Raw genomic sequence first — 13,236 nt, forward strand, 5'->3', positions numbered from 1 at the left:
GTGCAGACTGTTACTAACCCAAGCTGAGTCTTTTGCGAGGCCCAAGAAGGTGGTAGGAATAAGTATAGTACACACTCCCAGACTAGAGATCCACAACCTTAACATTCAGACAGCCACTGTCCAGTGGTCTGACACTAGCCCACCAGCTGTGACAGACAGAGACCGGTGCTTACAGTACCCTGAAAAAAGTGGGTGGGTCTGTCATTATCTAGAGATATGAAATCACCTGCCTGTCCCCCAGCTCTTCCTGCAGCTCCTGGGGCTCACCGTCGCCCTCTCCCTGGCAGGGGGGCTGCAGTGGGTCCCCTCTCCTCATTCCCAGGCAAGGTGGCAGAGGAGAGCAGTGAGGAGCAGAGGGGAGGGCAAAGGTAGGGTTACCATATTTCAGCAAGCAAAAAAGAGGACGGGAGGAGCCCCGCCCTAGCCCCGCCCCTGCCCCTCCCACTTCCCGCCCCCCCAGAACCCCCAACCCTCCCCCCGTTCCTTGTCCCCTGACTGCCCCCTCCTGGGACCCCTGCCCCTAACTGCCCCCCAGGACTCCACTCCCTATCTAAGCCTCCCTGCCTCTTGTCCCCTGACTGCCCCAACCCTTATCCACACCCCCACCCCCAGACAGACCCCTGGGACTCCCACGCCCCATCCAACCACTCCCCACCCCCTGACAGCCCCCCCCCGAACTCCCAACCCATCTAAACCCCTCTGCTCCCTGTCCCCTGACTGCTCCGATCCCTCTCCGCACTCCTGCCCCCTGACAGCCCCCCCCAGAACTCCCAACCCATCTAAACCTCTCTGCTCCCTGTCCCCTGACTGCTCCGATCCCTCTCCCCACTCCTGCCCCCTTGACAGCCCCCCCAGAACTCCCAACCCATCTAAACCTCTCTGCTCCCTGTCCCCTGACTGCTCCGATCCCTCTCCCCACTCCTGCCCCCTGACAGCCCCTCCCCAGAACTCCCAACCCATCTAAACCTCTCTGCTCCCTGTCCCCTGACTGCTCCGATCCCTCTCCCCACTCCTGCCCCCTGACAGCCCCCCCCCCCCAGAACTCCCAGCTCCCCACCCCCCTGCTCCTTGTCCCCTGACTGCCCCTTCCTGGGACCCCTGCTCCTAACTGCCCTCCAGAACCCCACCCCTAAGCCTCCCTGTTCCTTGTCCCCTAACTGCCCCCTCCTAAGACCCCCCCCAACTGCCCCCCAGGACCCTACCCCCTACCTGTACCCTGACTGCCCAAAACTTTCTCCACCCCCCCCCAAAAGCCCCCCCCCCCGTTTCTTGACTGCCCCCTCCAGAACCTTCCTGCCCCCGGTCCCCCTTACCCTGCTGCTCAGAACAGGGTGTTGGGCTCTGTGCGAGCCGAGCCGGACACGTGGCTGCGCTTCCCAGCACAACAAAACCCAGTCCCTGGCCGTGCACAACAAAACCCGGTCCCTGGCCCTGCACAGTGCTGCCGGACCGGGTTGCAGGAGAGGCCAACTCAGAATGCAGGGCGGCTCCGGCTCCTCTACAGCTGCTCAGGAGTCCAGCCCGGGATTTTTCTGCAGCCCTCCCAGCCGCTCGCTCTGCCGGGGGAGGGGGAAATCCCGGACATTGTGAGTGCTTTACAAATTCCCCCCGGACGCTATTTTTAGCGCGAAAAGGAGGACATGTCCGGGTAAATCCGGACGAATGGTAACCCTAGCAAAGGGTAGAGCTGCCCTGAGCTGCTATGTTCTTTCTGCTCTTCCCCACCCCTCCTGTGAGAACAGTGTCCACTCCAGAGGGTGGGGAAGGGGAGGAGAGCTCAGTCTGCCTCCTGCAGCAGCCCCAATGGGCTGCTTTTCTCCAGGAGGCAGGGCTGTGGGGAAAGCAGCCAGTTAGAGGGATTTCCATGGGTGAAACGTGCACTGTTTAGCTACAGGGCTGCATCTGTAGTGATTTAATTTGTGGGCGCTGCAACACAGTCTTTAACCCTGACAGAGGCCCAGCAGCAGGGCCCAGCATGCAGCAGAGGAGATGCCACCTTGGAACAACGCAGGATTTATTTCTCTAACCCTCATGAAGTTTTCTAGACCCTTAATCTCAAACTGCCATGATACCAGACATAAATATGGGTCAGACCAATGGGCCATCTAGCCAAGGCCGGCTCTGGCTTTTTTGCTGCCCTAGGCAAAAAAGCCCCCCGGCCTCCCCCCCCAGAGTGGCAGGGGAGGGTGCTGAGCCAGGCTGCGGGCCCGCAATCCCCGACCGGCCGGAGCGCCGGGGGGAGGGCGGCGAACCCCCGGTGGCCAGAGCGCCGGGGGGAGGGCGGCAAGCCCAGCCGGGGCCCCGCTCTCCCTGACCGGCTGGAGCGCTGCGGGGAGGGCGGTGAGCCCGCTGCGGCTCCGCTCTCCCCGGCAGCCGGAGCGCCGCGGGGAGGGCAGCGAGCCCAGTCGCGGCCCCGCTCTCGGGCCGGAGCGCCCCACCGCACCCCGCTCCCCTCCAGGCGCCACCCCAAGCACATGCTTGGTGGGCTGGTGCCTGGAGCCAGCCCTGCATCTAGCCCAGTATTCTGTCTCCTGCCGTGGCCAGTGCCAGAGCTTTTGCAATAGTAAAGATTGCGATAGTCCCTGTCATTTCAATAGTAAAGATACAGCAACAGCGGGTTCGTTTGTGGGATGGCAGTAAAGTGGGGTCCAAAATGAGCAATACACTCATTGTGAAATTGAGGAATACACTTAGACTGTAAGCCCCTTGAGACAGGGACTAACTTTTCTATGTTTGTACAGCACCTAGCGTGATGGGGTCCTGGTCCATGACTAGGGCTTCTAGGCACCTATTTTTGCAAATAAAAGATGCTGATAGGAGTGAATGGAATTTCCTATCTTAATCCCAATCCTACAAACATGCACATGCTTAACTTTATATACAGGAGTAGTGCTGCTGAAATCAAAGGGGCTGCTCACACACAGAGTAAAGCATGTGAGTAAGTGTTTGTAGGATTGGGCCTTTAGGCAAGCAGAAGCCAGGGTGTGAAGCAGAAAAACATGGTGGTTCTCTAATTCCATATCATATTTATGGCACCCCTCCATCTCCTCCTCCTATATTACACAGAGATGGAATGTTGTCAAATGTATGTAACATGCCCCCGCAGGAAGTTTTGCCTTGAGAAATATTTTCAAAGGATTTATGGTAGCCCTGATTTTATTTCATTAATACTTTTACTTTCAACTCATATATTACCTGTCATTTCTATTTAATCAAAACTGATCCAGTATTATAGGCATTTGCTCTACCAACATGAGATTACTATGCAAATATACATTAAAGGCCTTTATTTTAACATATGTTTGGTTTTTAAAGATATTTGGAACCCCAGCAGTCAATGGGCAGCAAAGCAGTCTGATAGATTGTAGTCACTGATTTACTTAAATTGACGCCATTTCCCTGCTGCACTGAAAAATCAGCACAAAGACCACACATCACATTTTTTCAGTACCTTCTCCAGTTAGAAATGGGATTGCGATTCATACCTATGGGCTGCTGGTATTTCTGAAAAGCATGAATTTCGCTATAAACTGAGCCAATATTGCAAATACAATCCACCCATTCCTACCCCAAATTACACCATCCCTACTCCAAATGATGCCAGTGCTAATCCCCACCCATCCCTACTTTAAGTCTGTACCCATCCTTATAACAACTCCCAACCCAATATCCCATCCACCCATCCCTATGCTAACCACAAGTCCCATCCACTCGTCCCTAAACCAACCCTCTACCCCAAATCCCATCCACCCGTCCCTATGCCAACCCCAAATCCCATCAACTCATCACTATGCCAGCCCCCTATCGCGAATCCCATCCACCCATCCCTACGCCAACCTCCTACCCCAAATCCCATCGACCCATCCCTATGCCAACCTCCGACCCCAAATCCCATCCACCCATCCCTACGCCAACCCCAAATCCCATCCGCTCATCCCTACACCAACCTCCTACTGTAAATCCCATCCACCCATCCCTATGCCAACCCCCTACCTCAAATCCCATCCACTCATTCCTACGCCAACTCCCTACTGCAAATCCCATCCCCCCATCCCTATGCCAGCCTGTCACCCCAAATCCCATCCACACATCCCTACGCTAACCTTCTACCCCAAATCCCATCCACTCATCCCTATGCCAACCTCATACCCCAAATCCCATCCACATGCCAACCTCCCACCCCAAATCTCATCCACTTACCTGTACACCAACCTCCCACCCCAAATCCCATCCACCCATCCCTACGCCAAACTCCCACCCCAAATCCCATCCACTTACCTGTACACCAACCCACTACCCCAAATCCCATTCACCCACCCACCCCTACGCCAACCTTGCAACTCAAATCCCACCCGCCCATCCCTACGCCAACTCCCCACCCGCCCCTCCCTATGTCAATCCTCTACTCATCCCCCTATAGAACTGCCTCCTCATCTCTATCACTAACCATCCCTAGGCTGACCCCTCCCAACATGCTATGGGATGGGGCTGCCCGGTAGGGTGACCAGACAGCAAGTGTGAAAAATCGGGACAGGGGGTGGGGGGTAATAGGAGCCTATATAAGAAAAAGACCCCAAAATCGGGACTGTCCCTATAAAGTCGGGACATCTGGTCACCCTAGGCTGCGGTGAAGTGGCCATGTGCCCTGCTGGTGGGGCTGGGCAGTGTGTGCCAGATATGGGATCACACAGCCTGAACTGGGTCCCCACACCCACACAGAGGGGTCCAATGGTGACTTAGTTGCTTAGCTACCACAGTGGACACTGCCTACCTAGAACCTTCACCGACAGACTGACAGTGCAGCAACGGGGGAGGAGAAAGAAAAGGGCTGCCACACTCAACATGGCGGATACAATGAGAGGCCTAGCAGGGTTTCGCCACATCCAACATGGCGTCCGTAACGGTGAGGAAACCAGCGAGGGGACCTTTCGCCACACTCAAGATGGCCACAACAACACCCAAAATGACAGCCGCACCAGAAACGAAACCCAGCGTTTTGCCACGCCCAAGATGGCCGTCGCAACGCTGAGGAAGGCCAGACCCTCCTCCGGCCTCACTCAAGATGGCGGCCGCGATGTAACGGCGCGCACGGCAGAGCCCCGCCAAGCGTGCGTGCGTGCGTGCCGCGGCGCGCGGTGACGGAGCGGGTCCGCCGCGTCCCTTTGTTGGCTCAGCGGCGGCGGCGGCGCTGTGTGTTGTTGTCCCGCGGGCAGAGGCAGGCCGCGGCGCAGGAGCAACCAGGAGCCCGCGCGGGGGGAGGGCTCAGGGTCGGCGCGGGCAGCCCCGGGCCGCCGCCTCGCCATGGACTCGGACGAGGGCTACAATTACGAGTTCGACGAGGACGAGGAGTGCAGCGAGGACAGTGGCGCCGAAGAGGACGAGGACGACGACGACGAGGACGACGAGCCCGACGACGATAACCTGGACCTGGGCGAGGTGGAGCTGGTGGAGCCCGGGCTGGGCGTAGGAGGCGAGCGCGACGGGCTGCTGTGCGGGGAGACGGGCGGGCTGGGCCCCGGCGGCGGCAGCGGGCTGGGCGGCGGGCCGGGCCCCGGCGGGGGCGGTGGCGGCCACGAGCAGGAGGAGGACTATCGCTACGAGGTGCTGACGGCCGAGCAGATCCTGCAGCACATGGTGGAGTGTATCCGGGAGGTCAACGAGGTCATCCAGGTGCGGGCCGGGCCGGGCGGGCGGGAGGCGGCCAGGCCGGGCCTGAGGGATCGGTTGCTGGGGTTCCGCCCCCTAGCCGGGAGCGGTGCGAGCGCGGCGGTTTCGGGGGGTGGGGGTGAAAGCAGCGGGCCTTCTTTGGGGGTGGTGACACTGGATGCGGGGCGGGTGGCAGTGGCAGGTTGGGGGATGTTCTCCGAGGTGGGTGGGATTGCCAAAGGCTAAACAATCTCTCTGCAGAATTATCAACGAGGCGGGCGGTGATCACCTTTCTCTCACTCACGATAACAGCACAGAGGTCTGAATCCCATCAGAGGCAGGGACCCCCCCTCCCCGGGAAAAAATATTCTGCTACAGCTAATCTCTTTTGTCTCTAATGTCTGTACTATCAAACTAGCTTGTTGTGGATCACCTGATCTTTGTGTCCTGCGCATCCTTGGATTTCAGCTTCAGGTTGGAATTTGGGGTGTGGAGGAATGGGGCTAAAATCATCCTCGGACTCAGCTATATCTTGGTATAACGACCATTCCATACTTGACATCTCAGGAAACTTGTTGCTTGCAGTGGCTTAATCAAGGGGGTTAAGAGATCATTTTCCCCCTGGGTACCTATCTGTCTTGGTTCTAAACGTGTAGTAATTTATTAGCTAAAGTATGGGCTGTAGTCCACGAAAGCTTATGCTCTAATAAATTTGTTAGTCTCTAAGGTGCCACAAGTACTCCTGTTCTTCTTTTTGCGGATACAGACTAACACGGCTGTTACTCTGAAACTTAGCTAAAGTATGTGGTTCTCCCATCTCCTTCTGACTTCTGTTTACCATTTTAGTTAAGTATGATATGCTGTTTACCTCTGTAGTCTAATTTGACGAGGGGATGGTAGCACATGCACAGAGAGGAACAAGAGCATGATTGCTTCTACTCACTTAAAGTCAGAAAATAAAATTTGGTTAGGAGGACAGGTTTCCTCAAATGCATGGTCTCCTGTTGGTGAATTTGGATTGTTTCTTTTGATGTAACTACTTTATCTCAGGACTGGGTGAGGCCTGCCAATAACTGCCTCTTAAAAACAAAACAAAACAAAACTCCAACAACCACCAAACAAAAAAACATACCCTCTGGTCAATTAACTGTGTTGGAGTTGAGCAAACTGAAGGCAGTTTGTTTGTTTAGTGGGTGTGGGGGAGATGGAAAAAGAATCTTTACTTAAAACATTTTTAAGATTTTTTTTTTTTTTGGTCCATCCAAAGAACTTGGTCTTTATAGACCAGTATACGTACCTTTGGCTAACATTGCAAAATGCTTGTTCTGTCTGCTTGAGTCACTATTCAATTTATACAATACAATGGAGATACATTTGATACTCAACAGAATTATTTCCTTATATCCAGGTTTGTCACCCTCACTTGTTCCTGGGTGTATTTAACAAGTTATGTAGTTAGTAAGTATGTACAATGTGAATAATGAATGTGACACTGACAAATTATTTTTTCTGGGTGTCTGGCTATAGGAAATTAAAAAAAAATAAATTAATTAATATAATGGAGTGGTCTATGTATTAAACAGTCTTCCAAACCAAACCTCTTATGTAAAAATCTTCTACATCAGAACGCTAACAACTGAAAAACTGTTATAAAGGTAACTTAAGCTATCATGCTTATGTTGGTACTGTACTATGCTGCATTAAATTATTAGGCCACTTTCAGCATGGTTCTTTGCCTAAGATATAACACTCTATCACTAATGTAAAATTAAAAAACATAGGCAATTTGAACCAGACTAGCCTTACTCTAGTTCAGTTTGCGGGCTGGATGCATTCAGTGTCCAAGGTTTTGATTACAAATTAGTAAATGGTAGGAATTCTGGTGATGGTTAAAATTTTGTTCTTAATTGAAAGAGCTGCTTCATCTACTGCCTTCAGACAATATGACAATATTTTTATACTGATGACTCACTACTTAGTCTCTCTTGATGCATTTTGTTGCATCTGAACCAGCTTCCTTACTGCTTCACAGCAATGACATGAATTTGCTTTACACAAGCCTACAAAGGCCCATATTAAGCTTAAGAGCAAGGCTATTGAATGTTATAAATCGGAGAGTTATTTTGACTATAATTTCTAATTTTCCTTTAGTCTTTTTCTGTTTAATTATGAGTTGTGTAGATGAGGCTTTGTGGGTGAACAGCAGTGACCATGAATTGATAGCATTATTATTCTAGAACCAGAGAAAAGGTTGCACAGTTGTACTCAGAGAGCTAAATCCTGTCCTGTAGTATCTCTGCCATTCCAGTGCTGATTAGGATAGATGAATGATTTTTATTGGATTTTTGTATTTAAATACATCTTTATTTTTAAACTATTTACAATTAAATTTGAAATTGACAAACTTACTATAATCTCTTAAAATTTTTAAATAAAAAAAATAAGCAGTACATATTTGTTGCTGAAGTTTTGAAGAAAGTTAGACTGCTGAACTGATGGGGAAATCACTGGCTAAGCGTCTGGAACCTTGAGTTTGTTGTGGTGCTAAGCCACTTCTTGACAGTAGTAGCCTCTTTTGCAGCTGCAGAGAGAATATTATCTTCATTTTTAGTTCAACTAGTTCAGTTTAATGACTAGTTTATTCAAAGTTGAGAAGCCGATTGGGAGCTGAAAAAGCAGGAAAGCTTGTTTTAGTGTTCTGATCTCTGGGGTAAAAAAAAAAAAAAAAAAAAAAAAAGAGGTGTGAGGAAGAGATCTACTCGTTCTAAACTCTTGAAGGACATTGTTTCTGGTCACCATCAGTTAAATACCCTAACGACAGAATACTTTCTTAGTTTAAATCTGTTTTAAATACAAATAATGTTTTATCAACTTTTTTCTTATGTATGCAGTGTATTTAAGGTAGTTTTATTTAACTAATAAAACAGTTTTAAAATACTACTTGCACATTTTAATTGAATTCCAAGTTCCATCCAAATGCATCGTTACACAAATCACAAGTAAAAAGTTAATCTGTGTTGATATAAAAAGTTAAATAAATGTCATTTACCATTTTCTAACATCATAAATGCGAAAATTAAGAATCTGAATAAATGTTTGTTATATAACTGCTTAAATAAATGTGTATAGATAAACTATATCTTCTGGTTAGGCAAAAAGTACCAAATATAGTATAAAGGCTATATATTTAGCTGCAAATCAACATGTTTTAGTGGGTGTACCAATCAAAGAGAACCAACTTTTCCTTAGGAAAATAAAGTAGAAATGCAAAACAAAATAAAAATTGATGGTTTAAATAAAGTTTCCTGCTTGCTGATTTAAATTGTGATTAAAATTGGTGATTTAAATCAAAGTGATATAAATCAGTCCTGATTCATTCCTCAGCAGTCAGCGAGTTGTACCAAGTGTGTATGTAAAGTGTAGAGGAGTATTAAAGGGCCATTGAGGACTAGATTGAAAATTGAGCTTTTCTAGACTTGAACGTGAACCACTCAGCAGCTTCTCTGCCTCATTCATTAATTTCTAAGTCAAGGTGTGGTCTTTTGTACATATCTTTCTTTTTTTTAATATTGCCTCTTGGAGCAGTAGTAATTGTGTGTGCGTGGTCACCTAGACTCCTGCAGTGGGCCTCTCGAGACAAGACATCCAGAGTTATTTAAAGTTTAAAAAAAACAACAGCAACGCACACAAAACCCCAGCCCGTCGCTCATATACATGCAAGATACCCTGATCCTTCATTACATTCATAGATTCTGAGGCCAGAAGGACCATTGTGGTCATCTAGTCTGGACAGCACAAGCCATAGAACTTCCCCAAAATAGATCTTGGAGCATGTAGTAGCAGAGAGCATTAATTTCATTGGGGCTGCACACAGGCATTATGGTCTGCCAGTCCAGAACAACTTGATCAATGTTTTTGTACATAGTTAAGCCATTTTACTGCCGTTATATATTTTTATGGCTCTGAATTAGCTCTAAGTCTGCAAGACCTTTTTGTTTAATGCACATGAGTTCAGTGCTTGGGCTAGAATAGTAACATGTAAACTTTTGACCGAAAATCAGCTTACGCACTAGAGGGAATCAGAAGAGGGTTGTTGATTTGAATGCCAGTGGATTTAAAATCTGTTCATGGGTAAATAAACTTACTTTGGTATTTATAAAGATACACAGTCAGTCTTTTTTATTTTATTTTTTTTAAATTGATTGTCCAGTGATTGCTATTCTCTACTCCTCTGTTGCTGTTTGCTTTCTGATAAAAGATTCCAGGATTCTCGTCTGCGACATTCAACCAGGATTGCTGCAGTTGTTTTAGGTTCAGTAAACCTTATTTAGGGTCACATAGTAATACTGGTCCAGATTCTGCTGCAGATCCGTGGTTGCAGTCCCACTTGTTCCATCCAGTATTAGATGTTTTGGCTTCTCTGTATCTTCATTCAGCTTACTGATAGTGTCCAATGTCAAGCAGTGGATAAAACGGGTGGGCAAACTTTTTGGCCTGAGGGCCACATCTGGGTGGGGAAGATGCATGCAGGGCCATGAATGTAGGGCTGTGGCAGGGGGTTGGGGTGCGGGAGGGTGTGGAGTGCGGGAGGGGGCTCAGGGCAGGGGGTTGGGGCACAGGAGGAGTGCAGCAGGGGGCTCAGGGCAGGGGGTTGGCAATCCCGCGGGCCATAGTTTGCGCACCCCTGGGATAAAATCACGTTTACAGTTATTTTGTAATGGATGATAATTCGTATCATATTAAAGTGAGATTTTTTTTTTTGATGAAGAGTTGCCCAATATCTGGAAAGTTTAGCATTGTCTGGCAGTTCTACCAGAGTTAGTGAATATACCTGTATCTGATCAGAATCTAGGTGCAGAAGTTAGACTGACTTTTTAGAATTTTTTGACTGAGCAAACTTGCAGTTGTAGCAAAGGAAAAATACTAATTAAAGCTGGAAAAGCTACACATGGATAAAACACAGAATCTGGCTGGTATAATTTCCATGTGCTAGCAGGTTCAATGGGTCTTTGGCCATATTAAAACATTTGCGAGAAAGTATAATAAGGAAAGTCTTAAACGGGAACAGTTTATCGGATTTGACTTGGTCTGAGCCCATGCTGAAATTGTAACTTAATTTAAATAAAATTCTAGGGCACAAGTATAGCAAACTAACTGATAAGTCTCAAAATGTGATTGTAAACAGGGAATTATCATTGAGGAGGTGTGTTTATAGTGGGGTCACACTGGGATCTATTCTTGGCCCTGCTCTATTTAACATTTTTTATTTGAGAAAACAGAATCATTGCTGATAAAATTTGCAGGTGACTCAAATTGGGGGAATGGTAAATTATGAAGAGGACAGGTCACTGAGAGCAATCTGGATTACTTGGAAAACTGGGTGCAAGGAAACAGTGTTTTTAATATGGCTGAATGTAAATGCATGCATCTAGGAACACAAACTGTAGCTCATATTTACAGGATGAGCGACTTTATCCTGGGAAGCAGTGACTCTGGAAAAGATTTGGGGGTTCGTGTGTATAATCAGCTGAACATGAGCTCCCAGTATGATGCTGTGGCCAAAAGGGTTAATGCAATCCTTGGATGCATACACAGGGGACTCTCAAGTAGTAGTGGACAGATTATTTTACCTCTATATTTGGCACTGGTGTGACTGCTGTGGGAATACTGTCCAGAACTGGTGTCCACAATTCATAAAGGATATTGATAAATTGGAGAGGCTTCAGAGAAGAGCTGTGAGAATGACTAAATGATTAGAAAACATGCCTTATAGTGATAGACTCAAGGAGCTCAATCTATTTACAAAGAGGATTAAAGGGTGACTAGGTTAGTCTATAAATACCTCCACAAGGAACAAATGTTTAATAATGGGCTCTTCTAGCAGAGAAAGGTGTAACATGATCTAATGGCTGAAAGTTGAAGCTAGACAAAGTCAGACTGGAAATTAAGAGTAGTTTACCAAGGACCAATTTACTAAGGATCATGTTGGATTCTCCATCAGTGACAATTTTTAAATCAATATTGGATGTCTTTCTAAAAGAAAAGCTCTGGGAATTAATTTGGGGAAATTCCCTGGCCTGTTAGACAGAAAGTCGGAGTAGATGATCACAATGGTTCCTTCTGGCCTTTGAATCTATGAAAACTAAATTGCAAATTTCCTAATGATAGAATTTGTCATGCTGTTGAAATGCTAACTGATTGTCACTTTTTTCTGAGGCTGGATATTTTACATTACATTAAAACATCACGTCCTCAACTCCCATCAAGAATGACCATACAATTCTAGGACCATTGTGGAGATGATTATGTTAAATCAGGGGTCGGCAACGTTCGGCACGCGGCTCGCCAGGGTAAGCCAGTTTTATTTACCTGCTGACGCGGCAGGTTCAGCCACTCGCGGCCCCCACTCGCCGCGGTTCGCCGTCCCGGGCCAATGCGGGCGGCGAGAAGCGGTGCGGGCGAGCGATGTGCTGGCCGCGGCTTCTCGCCACCCCCATTGGCCCGGGACGGCGAACCACAGCCAGTGGGGGCCGCGATTGGCTGAACCTGCTGCGTCAGCAGGCAAATAAAACTGGCCCGGCCCGCTAGGGTGCTTACCCTGGCGAGCCGCGTGCCGAACGTTGCCGACCCCTGTGTTAAATGATATAAATTCTTGGCCCAATGTCAGTGATTTAGCAATTTGCAAATTCTTGACCTTTTAATCTGAAAATGACTGCTTCCAGAAGTTCCAGACTGCAACTTCTTTTTTACCACTAGAGTCTGGGTGCAACAGAGCCAATGGAAATACTATCAAATTACTCTAAACTGCTGAAAACACCACATTTATTATATCTGCATGCTTGCACAGACATAAGCAGAATTGCAGATGCTTGGTAATGTTTGCTACATATAGCACTAAGCATTTATGTTGCTAATATCTGACTAAAAACTCACTCTTCTTTTGAGGAAGAACTATTGTGGAGTGCAGCTAACACAAGGGGAAGATGTGTGAATAAGTCACTTAATTCCAGACAGGAACAGCATGAGTTTTTCAGCTAACCAATCTTGAAACCATGGGTCAGAATGTTATCTCAGAATCTGATTGTGTACAGCACTGAACCACTTTGCAAACCACTTTGTGTTTTGATCATCAAAATAAGCATTCAGATTTCTTACATATTTTCCCCAAGGCTTTTGCAGAGTAACTTACTGGGTTAATTTTTAAATGAACATACATATGCTGGGAGATGTCTGAGATTTGATCCACTAACAGACAAGGCTTTCTTGTTAAAAGGAACACTTCTGATACAAATGACTGTCTTGCCAAGTGTTTCTTCTGTCAAATCTTTATTAATAGGATTATGCCTGAATAAATGGTTCACTAACTATGTTAGTATTGAGGCTTTTCTGTATCAGGTCACTACTTCTAGCTTTGACTCCATTTATTTGGATTCACATTTGATTTTGGTCTTCTGTGAATAATACAATTGTGAAAGTTAAGCTTTAATCTTTTGATCCATATTTCTACTAATTTTGCAGTCTCAGTAGAATGGTTGGTAATGTGGATAATTAGTTTTGTTCGTTATAGCTTTCTTCTCTTTTCATTTCAAG

At 47.4% G+C, this 13,236-nt stretch overlaps 1 protein-coding gene across 2 annotated transcripts in view; it reads left to right on the forward strand.

The window, feature by feature from the left end:
- Positions 1–5,144: 5,144 nt before the first annotated feature.
- Positions 5,145–13,236, forward strand: part of ARIH1 (ariadne RBR E3 ubiquitin protein ligase 1) — a 147,038-nt gene continuing 138,946 nt past the window's right edge. The window contains exon 1 of one of the 2 annotated variants that reach the window (XM_054041243.1): positions 5,145–5,670. In XM_054041243.1, the coding sequence (XP_053897218.1) occupies positions 5,302–5,670 (369 nt within the window). In that variant the 5' untranslated portion in view covers positions 5,145–5,301. The remainder of the gene's footprint in view (positions 5,671–13,236) is intronic. The other variant, XM_054041244.1, reaches the window with a different exon arrangement.

Source organism: Malaclemys terrapin, chromosome 10 (assembly GCF_027887155.1).
Source record: "Malaclemys terrapin pileata isolate rMalTer1 chromosome 10, rMalTer1.hap1, whole genome shotgun sequence".
NCBI classification, from domain to species: Eukaryota; Metazoa; Chordata; order Testudines; family Emydidae; genus Malaclemys; species Malaclemys terrapin.